Source organism: Somniosus microcephalus, chromosome 26 (genome assembly GCF_052327205.1).
Source record: "Somniosus microcephalus isolate GS21.2 chromosome 26, FLI_Smic_1.0, whole genome shotgun sequence".
NCBI classification, from domain to species: Eukaryota; Metazoa; Chordata; class Chondrichthyes; order Squaliformes; family Somniosidae; genus Somniosus; species Somniosus microcephalus.
The window spans coordinates 8,855,873-8,873,597 of NC_141012.1; the positions used below are offsets into that span (position 1 = coordinate 8,855,873).

Here is a 17,725-nt window from a genome sequence, read left to right on the forward strand (position 1 = left end):
GCATTAAGAAAATACAGTGTGGCTTGTATATACTTTATCTGGGCATTCTGATTAAATTGGAAAAACGTGTTATTCCTACATTGGGATAAAAGTTCTCCCGACTTGTGAAACAAGCACCAGGGGGATAAACAGCCTGTCTGACAACAAAATAACCCAGCACTTTAAAATCAAAGATCGGGATCCCTGAGTATTTGAATCATTCATCAGTGAATTAATAATTGTAAATTCGCAATGGTCCAATAGAACGGAGAGTGAGAGTGTGTGTTTCCTAGAACGTTCCAGATGAGAAAAGCAGTCTTAAAACCTGGGACTCCAGTAGTATCGATCTCTGTTGTACCGGTTTTGCTTCATTTTAAGGGAGAAAGATAAACAGATGAGGGAGAAAGGAATAGAAGGATCTGCTGATAGGGTGAGATGAAGAAGGGTGGGAGGAGGCTCGTGTGGAGCATAAACACTGGCACGGACCAGTTGGGCCGAATGGCCTGTTTCTGGGACTGTAAATTCTATGTAAAAGAAAGAAAACAAACATGGAAAAAAACTCATTTTATCTTTTTAAAAAAAAAAAGGAATCACCATTAAAAAATGAAAAGGCCCAATATCGACGACAAAGTAGGGAGAGGGGAATAAAAATTGAAAACTCTCCAGGGCTAATTTTGTGAATCGCCACTGCCAGAGAAAATGCTCAATAGCGGCGAGCGTGGGTGAGCGGACTGGGGGTGTAGGGGGGCCGTGTGCAGCGGGGCCGTGTGCCGGGGGGTCCAGCCTGGCAACATTGCCCCTTCTGTACACCGCAGGTGGCGGACATCTCCGATCGCCGGTCCAGTTTGATTTTTCTTTAAAGGGAGCCAACAGCTTGCGTCGTATTAATTTAAAACTCAAAATGCTGGAACCCTTCTCTCTCAGGGCTAAAATCTTGGTTAAAGTTTTCCGAAGAGCCTTTTCATTGGGGGCACAGCTTTTGTAGCAAGTGCTCTGGAATGAGACCCCCGCTTTGGCAGGGCTGACTGGCCCTCGTATTTAATGTAGGTTTGCGACATTGTATCTCTTTTTTCCTTTTTGTGGTCGGATCACCGAATAACAGTTTGGCAAAGATTGTGGTCTTGCTGTGCTGGGAATTACAGGAGAATTGTTGGGAGTGCTCAGGATTGCAACACGCGCAAAGGGAGTCCTGTGCAGAGCCAAGCGGGAGTCTCGAGGTCGTGTCAAAGCGGCCGTTCCTGACTCCTTCATCTCTGCTTTGGTGTTACCTCATGATTACCACTTAGGTGCTGCATCAGGACTGAAAGAAAGAACTTGCATATATCATTTCACGACCTTCGAATGTCCCAAACCACTTTACGGTCAATTAAGCACTTTTTAGAGTCTAGTCTTTGTAATTTAGGAAACGTGGTAGCCACCTTGTAAACAGCAAGCTCCCACAAACAGCAGTGAGATAAATGACCAATAATCTGTTTTCGTGATGTTGCTTGAGGGATACATATTGGCCAGGACACCGGGGAGAACTCCCCTGCTCTTCCTCGAATAGTGGCCGTGGGATCGTTTACGTCCACCTGAGAGAACAGACAAGGGCCTCGGTTTAATGTCCCATCGGACAGTGCAGCACTCCCTCGGTACCCTGCTTAAAAACTGTGCGTATGTGGGTTTTAGATGAGAGCAGGATTAGGTTGGACTTTGATGCTATCCATGGTCGAAATAGTCTACCGCCACTGATTGTCTCGGTTCCGACATGAAGAATGGATATTTGAGGGAGGGGAGGGAGCAGAAGTGGGCCACCAGGAGCAATGGGCTTGAAGCAGTAAAGGACAGAAATGAACTGATTTTTGAAAGAAGTGCACTGAGGTTATCTCCTGGAAATTCTTATTTCAGTTGTAGAGATTGTACCATTAACAGACTCGAGATGTATCTAGGCTGACACGCCCAGTGCAGTGCTGAAGGAGCGCTGCACTGTCGGAGGTGCCGTCTTTCGGATGAGACGTTAAACTGAGGCCCCGTCTGCTCTCTCAGGTGGATGTAATAGATCCCACGGCACTATTTCGAAGATGATCAGGGGAGTCATCCCCGGTGTCCTGGTCAATATTTATTACTTAACCAGATAATCTGTTTTTAATGATGTTGATTATCACGTTGTTTGTGGGAGCTTGCTGTGCGCAAATTGGCTGCTGCGTTTCCTACATTATAACAGTGACTCTACTTCAAAAGTACTTCATTGGCTGTAAAGCACTTTGGGACGTCCAGTGGTCATGAAAGGCGCTATATAAATGCAAGTCTTTCTTTTTGAACGACTCTGTGCCTGGTGATGTCCCTTCTAGAAAACACGTGTCCTTTTTCACTCCAGGTATCTCCAATCCCTCAGAGTTGCTGAACAGCTTGTTGTTCTTTATACAAAACCACGCTGGGGCTGTCTGGGTAGCTAGCTGGAGGATTCGATTCTCCGGTAGGAGACTAGAGCTTAAACCTAAATTTACACGTGCATATTATTGTGGCTGGGCTTACCACCTTGGTAAAGGGGTTGCGCACTGTCCCATCACATGAGCTCCACTCTCCCCGGTGCCTCTTGAACTGCCACCTTCACTTAGAACTGCAAAATACTACAGTTGTCCTGGTCAGTGCTTGGTGTGGACTCTGACTGTGTCCATTGTGTGGTCATATAATGGCAAGTAAAGTGCGCATTGAGGAGTCCCTTCCTTTTCAAGAACGGGTGACATTTCTCTATGAAAACAGCTTTTTAACTGAAATTCCTTTTACAGAATGTTAACCTTTGTGCAGTTGGTATGTGATTCAAACATCGATGAGTTGAGGGTAAATTCCTCAAAGGAAATACCTCCTCGGCAATGGGTTTGAAGGAGTATTGTGTTTGGGGCTGGGTGTCATCGTAGCAACTTCAGTCTCTGGGAATAAGTGGGGACAATATGTGCCTCTGAATGCTTTTCTTTCGCACTTTCCACTAGATGAATAAACTTCAAACCCTTTTAGACCTTGAAATTATGAATATTAAGAGTATGAATGTTTTGTGAAATTCCTTTTCCCACCATATTAATCTTTTAAGATGCACCTTAAAACCTCCCTCTTTGGCCAAGCATTTGGTCACCTGCCCTAATATCGCCTTGTTTTGTCTGATGACGCTTAGTGAAGTGCCTTGGGATGTTTTCCTACGTTAAAGGCGCTATATAAATGTAAGTTCGAAATAAATTATTCGATACTTCCTTTTTAAAATAGTGGACAAAGATTTCATGGGCACACGGAGTGATTGTAGATTAAAACTCGCGCAGTGTCAATTCAAGCCTGAAGGGTTTCAATTCACTTGTTTGCAAGGTGGCTCTTGATGGCATCATATAGAGAAGGTGAAATTCTCTGAGGAGTCCACTCGAAGAGCTCGTGATGCAGCACATCACCAAGATTAAAAGGAGTAGGAGAGATGAGTTCAACCTAGAGGTAGTGGTTAGGGTGACACCAAGCATTGGATTCAAAAGCCTTGTAGATTGCATGGGAGAGGGAAGACCAAGGGGAAATAAGGAGTCCCAAGTTTTGAGGTCCTGGGGGAGGGGGGGGGGGGAATTAGAATAGTAGAGTGCACCGAGTCCTTATTACAATGCAGCAAATACATAGGGAGGAGGTGATGTGTTTGAGAGGACAGATTTAAAGCTTAAACAACGACGTAGGAATACAGAAACAGGAGGAGGCCATTCAGCCCCTCAATCCTGATCCTCCATTCAGTTAGATCACTGATGATCTGTATCTTAACTCCATCTACCCGCCTTGGTTCTGTAACCCTTAATACACCTGCTTAATAAAAATCTATCAATCTCGGTTTTGACATTTTCGATTGACCCCCCCAGCCTTGATAGCTTCTTGGGGGAGAGAGTTCCAGATTTCCACCACCCTTTGTGTGAAGAAGTGCTTCCTGACTTCATCCCTGAACAGCCTGGCTCTAATTTTAAGGTTGTGCCCCCTTGTTCTCGACTCTTCACCCCCCCCCCCCCCCAACCCAGAGGAAATCGATTCATTCTCTCTCCACCCTATCAATCCCTTTAATCATCTTAAAAACCTCAATTAGATCTTCTATACTTGAGGGAATACAAGCCTAGTCTGTGCAACATGTCCTCATAATTTAACCCGTTCGGCCCCGTTGTATCAAAATAGAGAGCGGTTGCAGTACAGCGAGGGGCTGGAGGCTGGGAGAGGGAGTGTCTGTCGGACAGTCCTGCTTTGGTGTGTTGTGTGGGAATGTGAAAGCAGAAGGTGCGTTGCCAGGCTGCTACTGTCACGTGACGACCCTGTCCCTTTTTTAACTGGAACGACCTGAAGCATTGAGGCTGGTCATTGCGCTGAGACTCCCCGAGCTCCAGCTACTTATTGTTGTGCATCCTTCCAATTAGTGCGCGGACACTGTGACAGAACTATCTTCTCCGTTTCCTGTCTCCTTTTCCCACAGGTCTGCTATCGCATTACCTTTAAAAGATAAACTAATTCAGTCACCCCAGTGTCCACTTAAAGCGCATCAACCGGCCAATAAACAGCAGAAGCAATGAACACCGATGCAGCGACGGCGGAATACATTTCTGACAGAATGTTGTACGGTTTTAATGAGTTTGAGAAATACTTTTTCGTTTCTCTGCGATTTTTCTCCCACTTTAGTTCCGCTCCCCCTAGTGGCTCAGATGATGATTGCACGGCTCGGTGCGGCCCAGAACCATCAAAGGCCCGGTTCTAGCTCTAGCCTGAGGTAATGGTAATGGTATCTCCGTATCGCTGGACCATGGAAAGGAAATATCAGCCGGGGTTTCTGCTCCTGATCCTACCTACTGATCCTGGCTCCTGATTGCATTTGGAGTGCTGTGCACAGTTCTGGTCTCCATATTCTAGAAAGGCACTGGAGAGGGTACAAAAGGATTCTTTAACACTGTTCATTCACAGGATGTGGGTGTCGCTGGCAAGGCCAGCATTTATTGCCCTTGAGAAGGTGGTGGTGAGCCAACTTATTGATCTGCTGCAGTAGTTAGGTGCAACTGAGTGGCTTGCGAGGCCATTTCAGAGGGCAGTTAAGAGTCAACCACATTGCTGTGGGTCTGGAGTCACATATAGGCCAGACCAGGTAAGGACAGTAGATTTCCTTCCCTGAAGGACATTAGTGAAGCCGATGGGATTTTATGACAATCCAATAGTTTCATGGTCACCATTACTGATACTGGCTTTTAATTCCAGATTTATTTAATTAACGGAATTTAAATTCCCCAGCTGCCGTGGTGGGATTTGAACTCGCGTCTCATGAATCATTGGCCCATTAGCATAACCACTATGCTACAGTACCCGGCACTTTACTAGAATGATACCAGAACCAAGAGGTTGTACCCATGAGGAAAGATCGAACAGGCTGGGTCTCTCTTCATAGCACTTGGCCTATCATCTCAGATAATGTGAAGGGAGAAGGGAGAAGAGAAGGCCGAGGTGACCTGAGCGAGGTCTTTAACATTATGAAGGGGTTTGATAGGGTAGATGTAGAGATGTTGTTTCCACTTGTGGGGGAGACCAGAACTAGGGGTTCATAAATGTAAGGTAATCACTAATAAATCCAATCGGGAATTCAGGCGAAACCTCTTTGCTCAGAGGGTGGTTGGAATGTGGAACTTGCTACCACAGGGAGAAGTTGAGGTGAACAGCAGAGATGCATTTATGGGGAAAAATAGATCAACACATGCGGGAGAAAGGAATAGAAGGATATGTGAATGGTGGGAGGAGGCTGGTGTGCAGCATAAACACCGGCACAGACCTGTTGAGTCAAATGGCCTGTTCCTGTGCTGTAGATACTATGTAATCGCTATGTAGTGATCCCAGCTCCCGATCACTAGCTATTGTTAACTGCTGGCAAACGCACTTGGTGCCAACCGGGTCGGGTGCGGTGTGGCTGTGATGGCCCCCATGGCTAAACAGCTTGTCTGTACTCTGCCTAGGTTTAGTCATGAAGAATGGTTATTTCAGTGAGGAGCTGATGGCCTCTGAGCTGTACTCTGTCCTTGCACTCGGGGGAAAGGAGAGGATTAAAGGGGGACCATTTTATTTCGCAAAGTACAGAATCTGCCAGACTCTGCTGTATCATTCAGTAATAATTATTCCCAGTGAAAATCAACGAGTGACCCCAATAAATGAGACATTTTCACGTTAACTGATGTTTTTCCAATGAATTTGTGTGTATTTACAACAACAACAACTTGTATTAATATAGCACCTTTAACTTAGCAAAACGCCCCAAGGCGCTTCACAGGAGTGATTATCAAACAAGATTTGACGCCAATCCGCATTAGGAGAAATTAGGGCAGATGACCAATAGCTTGGTCAAAGAGGTAGAAAAAAGGAGCGTCTTAAAGGAGGATAGAGAGACGGAGAGGTTTAGGCAGGGAATTCTTTTTATCTTTTTTTTAATATAGCGCCTTTCACGACCACCGGACATCTCAAAGCGCTTTACAGCCAATGAAGTATTTGAAGTGCAATCACTGTTGTAATGTAGGAAACGCAGCAGCCAATTTGCGCACAGCAAGCTCCCACAAACAGCAATGTGACAATGACCAGATAATCTGTTTTAGTGATGTTGGTTGAGGGATAAATATTGGCCAGGACACCGGGGATAACTCCCCTGCTCCTCTTCGAAATAGTGCCACGGGATCTTTTACGTCCACCCGAGAGGGCAGACGGCGCCTCGGTTTAACGTCTCATCCGAAAGACGGCACCTCCGACAGTGCAGCACTGCATTGGGAGTGTCAGCCTAGCTTTATGTGCTCAAGTCTCTGGAGTGAGACTTGAACCCACAGCCTTCTGACTCCGAGGCAAGAGTGCTGCCCACTGAGACACAACTCAAAAGGTTAAACTGCAAAAAGCTTAGCTCGGTAAAGGTGACTTTAATCTTCCGTGGTTTAAAACACAAGTCCCCCCCCCCCCCCCCCCACATTACAACACCGACTGCTTTTCAAAAGTACTTCGTTGGCTGTGAAGCACTTTGGGACGTCCTGAGGGTGTGAAAGGTGCTACAGAAATGCAAGTCCATCGTTCTGCTGATTAACAGTGTAAATTAACAGACGCCAATTTCTGCGGTGAGTTTGACGGGCAATTAATGTGCAAATCCAGCAAGTTCCTAAAAACAATGGGGAGGCTGAGGGCCCGATGCCGTGTGTGTGAAGCGAACGGCTTAAAACGACCAGGATCTGGAAATTCGCAACCGGCGGCGTATCTCCCAGTCCCCTGATCTTGCCGGCCGATTTTGAGCATTGATAACGGTGTGTGACATGAATCTTGTCATTCATGTGAAAATGACTTCTGTAATAATACTGGGCGGCCTGCTGGTGGCGCTGCCCAGGGAGAGTATAAATACTCGGGCATGGGCCCAGCTTGCTCAGGACATTCTTTAACAGGAACTAGTGAAGGACGCAACTAGATCTCCATGTTGTGAAACAGTTGATTAAAGCCCTGTTTAACGCTCAGACCAAGTGCCTAGTAGTTTTCTTACGTCAGTATGCGGATTTAATCAGCAAGATCCGGGCCCATTACTTTTTATTTTAACCAACGCCTCTTTTTTTCTTTGTGTTGCTCGACAGGTACTGACATGGCGGTCTTCTGCTTGCTCTGCGGGAAGCGTTTCCAGACACAGATCGCGTTGCAGCAGCACATGGAGGTGCACGCCGGAGTCCGCAGCTACATCTGCAGTGAATGTAATCGAACTTTCCCGAGTCACACAGCACTGAAACGCCATCTCCGGTCGCACACAGGTACGGAGTTCCGATCCACCGCACTCTTGTTGCCTCTTCTTCCACAGGAACAGAATACGGCGACGGCTCCTGCCAAAGCCAGCTCTTCCTCAAATCGAGGAGCCCCTGCTGAAGGGAGGGGGGGCGGTGCGAGGCTTACAGAGCAGGACACCAGCAAGGCCGAGAGGAGGCAAGATCAATTGAGAAGTAGCGGTTAGGTGATGCAAAGTTAGCCGTTAACTGCGAGAGACTGATGATGAGGTGAGGGGCTCCCAAGAAGAGCTAGGAGTCTTTGATTACTGGTGTCAACCGTGGCTCAGTGGGCCGCACGCTTGCCTCTGAGTCAGAAGGTTGTCCCGCTGAGAGACTTAAACACAGAATCTAGGCTGGCACTCCTAGTGCCAGTACCGAGGGAGTGCTGCACTGTCAGAACTGCTGTCTTTAAGATGAGACGTTAAACCAAGCTTCCATCTGCCCTCAAGATCCCACTGCTCTGCGCAAAACAGCTGCCACATTTCCTGCACTTCAAAGTGAATTTTTGGGCCCCTGCTGCCCTCGGTAGATAATCCAATGATCATTAAAGAGAGGAGCCACCTGTAGCCATGTGGGCCCATTTATTTAACGAGAACCTTGGCTTTAGACTAGCTGGGAGCCCAATCAGCGTTAAATAACTAGATTTCTATCTTGTATTGCAAGATTGCTTTTGTACATGGAACAAGTAACACATGATGATAAGGCCCAAGACTTTATATATTGATTTTAATATTGTACATGCATAACATAACATGCCAAAGACATTCCGCTGCTTAAGCAGCTTGGAAACGAAGCCCGCAGTTATGATGACACAGACCAACAACTGAACATTGAACCAGGTCCCATCTGAAATGCTTAAAGTGGCAATTAACACGATAGAAATTGAATGTTTCATTTAATAGAAACAATTAATGCAATCGCTGGCAATTCACACTTAAACCCTGGACAGACCAATTTGCACAGAGTGTGTGATGAAACTTCCAATCATTTCATAGCGTCATAGAAATTTACTGCACAGAAGGAGGCCATTCGGCCCATCGTGTCTGTACCGGCAGATAGAGCTCTCCAGCCTAATCCCACTTTCCAGCTCTTGGTCCGTAGCCCCGTAGGTTACGGCACTTCAAGTGCATATCCAAGTACTTTTTAAATGTGATGAAGGTCTCTGCCTCTACCACCCTTTCAGGCAGTGAGTTCCAGACCCCCACCACCCTCTGGGTGAAAAAAGTTCTCCTCAACTCCCCTCTAATCCTTCTACCAATTACTTTAAATCTATGCACTCTGGTTATTGACCTCTCTGCCGAGGGAAGTAGGTCCTTCCTATCCACTCTATCTCGGCCCCTCATAATTTTATACACCATTTCACAGCCTTATCTTTATGCCATGATGAGCTTTGGTTCTTTGCTGGGAGGGGCAAGGGGAGAGTTGCTCTCTGCGCTGATTCACATCTCCAGGCTGAGGCACTGTCCAGTCGGGGTGTCTGGCTGCGATTTTACTTACCTCGGCTGGTCCGTGGCGGGCGCTGTCAGTGGCGGGTCGCAGCCCCACTGCTGGCTCCATCCCACTGTAAAATGGCTTTCCATTGATTGGGCTTGTTGAGCCCACCCAGCGCGTTACCCGACCCAATTAGAGGAAGCGTCATTTCATGACAAGTCATCAGCCGGTTTCCTTAAAGGGACCATGGCCATATATGCCTTGACATTGTGTTGTCAGTGTTCTACAGCATTGAGGTGCTGCAAACACTGACAATGCCTGCATTTCTGGCACAGGGCTGCACCCATATGGAGGGAGTCACAGCACGCAGGGAGGTCCTCTTCCCTTCCCATGGGCAGAAGAGACCTCCCCAGGAGACCAACACAGCCTGGTTGCACATTGCACAGGAGGGCACAAGCAGGGATGTCATGAGGAGGACCAGGCTGCAGTGCCGCAAATGTTTCAACGATCTCATTAGATCATGAGACGTTAGTACAACGCCACACTCAACCTTATCCTGCTGTGCCTCTCATCACATCCCCATCACTCTGCCTTGCCTTCCCTACCCTACTCCTGCACATCCTTACTCGCACCAACTTACCTTGGACCTCCACCCATCCCTCTCTATCTACATTATCACATCCCCATCTCACTAGCCACCCCTCACACTCGCCTTCATCCTAGTGTAATCATACCAACTAACAACACACAAGGGTAGGCACTTGGGTGTTTTATGCAATGTTCATGTAAAGTTTCTGTTAATATGGCGTCAAACATTGAAATCTTTATTTTGAACACTTTGCGTTCTTGGACAGATCTGTGTGCACCTTTGGAAGTGGCTTAGTGAGTTGCAGTAAATGGTGAGACATAACGGTACCCCCCGCAATGGTGATGAGTGTGAAAGGGATGGATTGGGCATTGTAGGGATGCTTTATGGTGTTGGTGTGGGGTGGTGCCAATCTGGCGCAAGTGAAGTAAATCTGGCCATGGTGAGGCCATCCCTGGCGTCCCGGGCAGCAATGTGGTCGGGTGCTGATGCCCTGTGTCCTGTGCAGCAGCAGGTGATTGCGGAGAAGGTTGGTGTTGTTGTTGGTGCTGCTGGTGTTGGGGCTGATCATGCTTGAATGTTTAGCGAATATAACACACTTGACCCACATCCTCGAATATTTAAATCAAGACACACCATTCTTTCTCCTGCTCTACACCACTCTTTCCCAGCACCATGAATCTATGCAACTCCTCAGTCTACTACCTTCAAGCCTTCCAACAATCACTTGATGTACCCCAACTTCTCTGCTAATCTTTTCAACCTTGGTGATGTCCCACACAACACACCAAAGGAGAATTGAAACTTATAAAATTCTAACAGGACTAGACAGACTAGATGCAGGAAGGATGTTCCCGATGGCGGGGGAATCCAGAACCAGGGGTCACAGTCTAAAGATAAGGGGTAAGCCATTTAGGACAGAGATGAGGAATTTCTTCACCCAGAGAGTGGTGAACCTGTGGAATTCTCTACCACAGAAGGCAGTTGAGGCCAATTCATTAAATATATTCAAGAAGGAGTTAGATATATTTCTTAAGGCTAAAGGGATATGGGGAGAAAGCAGGGACAGAGTACTGAATTTGGATGATCAGCCATGATCTCATTAAATGGCGGTGCAGGCTCGAAGGGTCGAATGGCCTCCTCCTGCTCCTATCGTCTATGTTTCTATGTAACACAAGCAGGGTGAAATTGGATATTGGAGGGAGATGCAAAACTACTGGTATCGCATTGGTCACCCGTTGTATGCCCTGCCCGTTGTTCAGTTCCGTTAACTTCAGTAGTACTGAATATCAGGCGTGTTGTAAAAAGTTCGGCCCATGCGAATCCGCCTGTTTTGTTTTCCCGCCCATGTCCAAATTCACCCCCAAGTTCTATTCCTCCCCGCCCGCCCCGCCCATCATCATCATCACGATGAGATGCCGAATTGGTTCAGTTTGCACTCACATCAAGTTTGTACCGACTTGGTTGAAGGCATTCAGAAAAAAAAAATGTTTGGTAAACCTGGAGCAGGAGAGGTCGCATCACAGCGACATGACTTGCTGCATATGTTTGTTCATCAAACTCTTTCTCATGACCAACAACAACTTGTATTTACACCGCCTTTAATGTAGTAAAATTTCCCACGGCGCTTCATAGGAGCGTTACCAAACAAAATTTGACACCGAGACACATGAGATATTAGGGCAGGTGACCAAAAGCTTGGTCAAAGAGGTAGGTTTTAAGGAGTGTCTTAAAGGTGGAGAGCTTTCGAGAGGGAATTCCAGAGCTTAGGGCCTTGGCAGCTGAAGGCACGGCCGCCAATGATGGAGCGATTATATCGGGGATGCTCAAGAGGCCAGAATTGGAGGAGCGCAGAGATCTCTGAGGGTAACGACAGCGTCCCTTCATTAAAAAGCAAACCGACTCCCTCTGGTGAAGTTAGTGTCTTAAACAGAGTTGAGCACCACTTAAGAACTCGGTTGCCCTTCAGAAATTGTAAATACCTCATTCTCCAGCGCAATAATGAACTTTTATTGAACATTTTGCCCATTTTCTTTTCAACGCTGCAATTGCATCAAGACGAGCAGCTGCACAACCAGTGGTCCCCTCAAACCAACCTTGTGGAACGAATGACTGCGCAATTCTTTATAATTTGCACTCGTGCTGTTTTCTTAAACTTTAGCTCCATCAAATGCGGTTTTACTTTGGCGACATGATTGCATGATCACTGACTTCCGTGCACATTGTAAGGCTTGTGAATTCTGACATTCCGGATGCAAACTTTTGTTTTCTTGTGCGAATTATTGGTGCAAAAACTTAGGGCTCCGTTCCTGTTGGACCTTCCAACAGGCCCATGTTGGGTCTGGCGACATATTGCGAGCCAAACAAATGGAGAACTGTGTTTGTGGATCTTCCCTTCTCGTGCCAGTGTTGGAGAAGGTAATAGCTGTTTTCTTGAAGATAAGGGTTCTCTTGCACCTTGAAAGTGCTGCGATATTTTGAGCAATTGGGGGGTGGAATTCAGCTCAGTTTCTTCACGATTGCACTAGTTGTCTTCCTTAGCAGATTGCCGTGGCAACATGGCCGCGCCTGACCATCGGCCATGTTTCCCTCCAGCCCCATCTTCCTCTTTGCAGCTTCCAATGTCCTTCGAAAGAATGAACCATATCTCATAATTTGGGAACCTCTGCAAAATGGCTCCTTGCCTAGTCTCCCCTCCCCATCTGCCTCCCTCTGTGTCGCTGTGCCTCTTCTACTTGGACCTCAATTTCCATTTAATTTGTTCCATGATTTTTGAGAAATTATAAGGAATTCTCAATGAATAATGGTGAATCAGATTTATCTTGTTGCCAGCTTCTTGCTAAGGGTTCATACATTCCAGGAGACTCCGTAGTCCAGCCACTGTTTGAAACATCAAGGCAACACCTGGAATCCCATTTAATAGAAATGGAGTTTTGACTTACGCAGAACATCGTTAACCCATGGGCCTGAACGTGATGTAAATGCGCTGGTAATTCCGAAATATTGCTTTTGATGCAAGTTTGATTCTCGCCTGCATAAATCAAATGAAATATTACGCCATCCGAGAACTTCAGGAGAGGAAACTGCTGACAAATAAGCTTGTTCCACAGTAAATGTGTTTGGAGTCGCTCAGTCCCCTGCGTCGTGTGACTAAACCTCCCGGGATGCGTCCAATCACAGTCGGCAGCCTTATGTGTTGGGACGCCCCACTCCTGAGCTTTGGAGCTTCCATTTGCACGGGATATAGTCGAGGGTTTTCGCCTATCGTGAGATAGTAGAATGTGATCAGCAGATCACCAGTAAAACAACCCACTCCCATGTAATGAAAACGGAACTTGACTTACTCAGTCCCTGTGAACCAATGGGTCTGATGATGAGGAAGAACAGCCACTTTGTATATTACAGGCAAAGCCACTTTTTTTTACGGTTTCATGGCCAAGTAGAAAGATTCGGGTTCCCCAAAATATTGGTAAAACTCCCGCCATCCCATTTAATAGGAACAGAGTTTGACTTTCCCAGAGCATCATTAACTCGTGGGCCTGAATGTAATGTGAATGCACGGAGAGTTCCATAGTTCTGCAAGATTGCTTTCGATGCAAGTTTGATTCTCGTGTACATGGAGCAAAAGAAATATTCTGCAATCAGAACTCCGGCACGGACTCGATGGGCCAAATGGCCTCCCTCTGTGCCGTTGTGACTCTTTGGTAGAAGAATTGAGAAATTTGAAGGTGGGAGAGTAGGGGAATAGCTGCGTGTAATCTTGAGTGCACCTCATCTTGAGGATAATGTGAGGTATGGAATGTGAAAGATTGAACAGGCTAGGGCTCTTTTCTCTAGAAAAGGGAACGCTGAGGGAGTGACCTGATCGAGGTCTTTAACAGTATGAAAGGGTCGACGTAGAGATGATGTTTTTACTCACAGGGGAGACCAGAACTAGGGGTCATAAATATAAGATCGTCACCAATAAATCTGATGAGGAATATAGCAGAAACTTCTTTACCCAGAAAGTGGTTAAAATGTGGAACTCGCTACCACATGGAGTGGTTGACGTGAATAGCCGAGATATATTTAAGGGGAAGCTCGATAAGTGGTGGTGTTCTGTGTCTTCCCACTCACCTACCCTCTCCCACCAAGTAGGCGCTGCATACTGCACACTTTTTTCAGATGTGCTGTTTTATTGTGGTCTGTTCTCTTCAGACAGTCCAGTGCGTATCACAGCTGCCTGGAGCTGATAAAATGCTGTTTTATCAACAGACCGCAGCAAGTGGCCAAATCCAAATAAAATTGTCATGCTTATCTCGGGGTCGGCGGGTGGGGGGGTGGGTGGAAATAAGTTGCCCGCCGAGCCAAGCTCCTTCCAAGAAGGGATCAAAATCTGCCCTACGCGAGGTGAGACACGTGGTGGCCTGTAATCTTTCCGTGAAGTACAAAATATGTGGTAGCTGAGATACCACGATTACCAAACCAGGCTTGTTAAAAAGGATGCACTGTGATTTAGTGGTTAGCTGCTTGAGGGGTGGCGGAGAAAAATATTTACTTAGTCTTTAGAGCACAGAAACAGGCCATTCGGCCCAACTGGTCTGTGCCAGTGTTTATGCTCCACATGAGCCTCCTTCCCACCCTTTCTCATCTAACCCCTTCAACATAGCCGTCTATTCCTTTCTCCCTCGTGATTATCTAAAGGGTACAATCCTAAAGAGAGACCTGGGGGTATATGTGCACAAATTGTTGAAGGTGACGGGGCAGGTTGAGAAAGCGGTTAAAAAGCATACGGGATCCTGGGCTTCATAAAGAGATGCATAGAGTACAAAAGCAAGGAAGTTATGATGAACCTTTTATAAAACATTGGTTTGGCCTCACCTGGAGTATTGTATCCAATTCTGGGCACCGCACTTTAGGAAAGATGTGAAGGCCTTAGAGAGGGTACAGAAAAGATTTAAGAGAATGATTCCAGGGATGAGGGACCTCAGTTACATGGATAGACTGGAGAAGCTGGGGTTGTTCACCTTAGAGCAGAGAAGGTTGAGAGGAGATTTGATAGAGGTATTCAAAATTATGATGGGTCTAGACAGAGTAGAGAGAGAGAAACTGTTCCCATTGGCGGAAGGGTCGAGAACCAGAGGACACAGATCTAAGGTGATTGGCAGAAGAACCAAAGGCGACATGAGGAAAAACTTTTTTACGCAGCGAGTGGTTATGATCTGGAACGCACTGCCTGAAAGGGTGGTGAAGGGAGATTCAATTGTGGCTTTCAAAAAGGAGTTGGATAAGTACCTGAAGGAAAAAATTTGCAGGGCTACGGGGAAAGGGCGGGGGAGTGGGACTAGCTGAAGTGCTCTTGCAAAGAGCCGGCACGGGCTCGACGGGCCAAATGGCCTCCTTCTGTGCTGTAACCATTCTATGATTCTATCTAGCTTCCCCTTAAATATATCTAGGCTAATCACCTCAACTACTCCCTGTGGTAGCAAGTTCCACATTCTCACCACTCTCTGGGTAAAGAAGTTTCTCCTGAATTCCTTGTTGGATTTATTAGTGACTATCTTATATTTATGGCCCCTAGTTCTGGTCTCCTCCCCCCACCCCTGTGCTGCGAGTGGAAATATCATCTTTATGTCTACCCTATTAAACCCTTTCATAACCTGAAAGACTTCGATCAGGTCACCCCTCAGCCTTCCCTTTTCTAGAGAAAAGAGCCCCAACATGTTCAAACTTTCCTACATCGGATATACGGCACAGAAAGAGGCCATTCAGCCCAACCAGTCCATTCCGGTGTTTCTGCTCCACTCGAGCCTCCTCCCGTCTTTCCTCATCTAACTCTCAGCATAACCCTCTATTTCCTTCTCCGTCATATGCTATCTAACCGCCCCTTAAATGCATCTATACTATTCACTTCAACCACTCCCTGTGGTAGCGAGTTCCACATTCTCACCACTCTTTGGGTAAAGACGTTTCTTCTGAATTCCCTGTTGGATTTCTTGGTGACTATCTTACATTGATGGCCTCTAGTTTTGCTCTTCCCCACAAGTGGAAACATTCTCTCTGTATCCACTCTATCAAAACCTTTCATAATTTTAAAGACCTCTGTTAGGTCACCAGCCTTCTCTTTTCAAGAGAAAAGAGACCCAGCCTGTTCATCCATTCCTGATAAATATACCCTCGCATTTCTGGTATCATCCTTGTAAATATTTTCTGCGCCCTCTCCAGTGCCTCTATATCCTTTTTATAATATGGTGACCAGAACTGCACGCAGTACTCCAAGTGTGGTCTAACCAAGGTTCAATACAGGTTTAGCATAACTCCCCTACTTTTCAATTCTATCCCTCTAGAAATAATCCCTAGTGCTTGGTTTGCTTTCTTTTTATGGCCTTGTTGACCTGTGTCAATACTTTGTGATTTGTGTATTTGCACTCCGAGATCCCTTTGCTCCTCTACCCCATTTAGATTTTTATTTCCCAAGTAATATGTGACCTCCCTATTTCCTGATAGTTATGCCAGTTCAATACACAAGGACTATTGAGAAGCTTTAAAAATCGTAAAAGGATGTCAAGGCCTTGGAGAGGGTGCAGAGAAGATTTAGTAGAACGCGGAGAGACTAGAGAAGCTGCGGTTGCTCTCCTTAGAGCAGAGAAGGTTATAAGGGGAGGTTCAATAGAGGTGTTAAAAATCATGAAGGGTTTTGATAGAGTAAATAAGGAAGAAACTGTTTCCACTGGCAGGAGGGTGGGTAACCAGAGGACACCGATTGAAGGTAATTGGCAAAAGAGCCAGAGGCGAGATAAGGAGCATTTTTTTTACGCAGCGAGTTGTTGTGATCTGGATCGCGCTGCCTGAATGGGCGGTGGAAGCAGATTCAATAGTAACTTTCAAAAGGGAATTGGATAAATACTTGAAGGGAAAACATTTGCAGGGGTAATAGGGAAACGAGCAGGGGGGAATGAGGACTGATTGGACTGCGCTTTCAAAGAGCCAGCACAGGCATGATGGGCCGAATGGCCTCATCATTCTATGATTTAAATTGGCCTGTGCAGTCAAACACAATGCAATATTTGTATCTCCGTTGTGTTGCGTTCCCAAATTTCTCGAGTCGTGCAGTCAGATTCTAGCCGTCTGCATTTGAAGACTTGGTGATGGTGACTGTCTGTATCTGGTGCTCCTCACATGGGGGTCAGCGCAGACAATGGGGAGCGAGTTCTGTGCGTCTGCTGGATGATACTGACTGCGCATGTGAGTGAAATGTCGTCTCGGCGCACGGCAGCCTGCTTAGCAGACAGAAATAAAATGAAAGAAGTTGCATTTATATAGCGCCTTGCATGACCTCCAGACGTCCCAAAGCGCTTTACAGCCAATGAAGTATTTTTGAAGCATAGTCACTGTTGTAATGTAGGAAATGCAATTTGCTCACGGCAAGCTCCCACAAACAGCAATGAGATAATGACCAAATAATCTGTTTTTTGTATTAGTGGTTGAGGGATAAATATTGGCCAGGATACCGGGGCTAACTCCCCTGCTCTTTGAAGAGTGCCACGGGATCTTTTACGTACTTCTGGGGAGGCAGCCTCTGAGTCAGCAGGTAAAGGGTTCACAGCCCACTTCAGATAATTGAGGCTGACACTCCAGGGCAGTACTGAAGGAGTGCTGCACTGTCAGAGGTGCCGACTTTCAGCCGAGGCATTGAACCGAGGCCCTGTCTGCCTGCCTGCTCACTGGAGTGTATTTCAAAGAAGATCAGAGGGGTTCTCCCCAGTGTCCTGGCCAATATTTATCCCTCAACCAACATCACTACAACTGCTCATTATGTTATTGCTCTTTGTGGGACTTCGCTGTGTGCAAATTGGCTGCCAAATTAGCCTACATTACAACAGTGAATGCACTTATAGTTGGATGTGAAGACCTTTGGGATATCCTGGGGTTGTGAAAGGTGCTATATAAATGCAAGATCTGC

General features: G+C 46.4%; 1 protein-coding gene across 1 annotated transcript in view; it reads left to right on the forward strand.

Annotated features, from left to right (window-relative positions):
* The window catches only part of zbtb16a (zinc finger and BTB domain containing 16a), a 226,134-nt gene that overhangs the window by 194,510 nt on the left and 13,899 nt on the right, over positions 1–17,725 (forward strand). Inside the window, exon 5 of the mRNA XM_085967786.1 lies at positions 7,584–7,754. Coding sequence (XP_085823912.1) covers positions 7,584–7,754 — 171 coding nt within the window. The remainder of the gene's footprint in view (positions 1–7,583; positions 7,755–17,725) is intronic.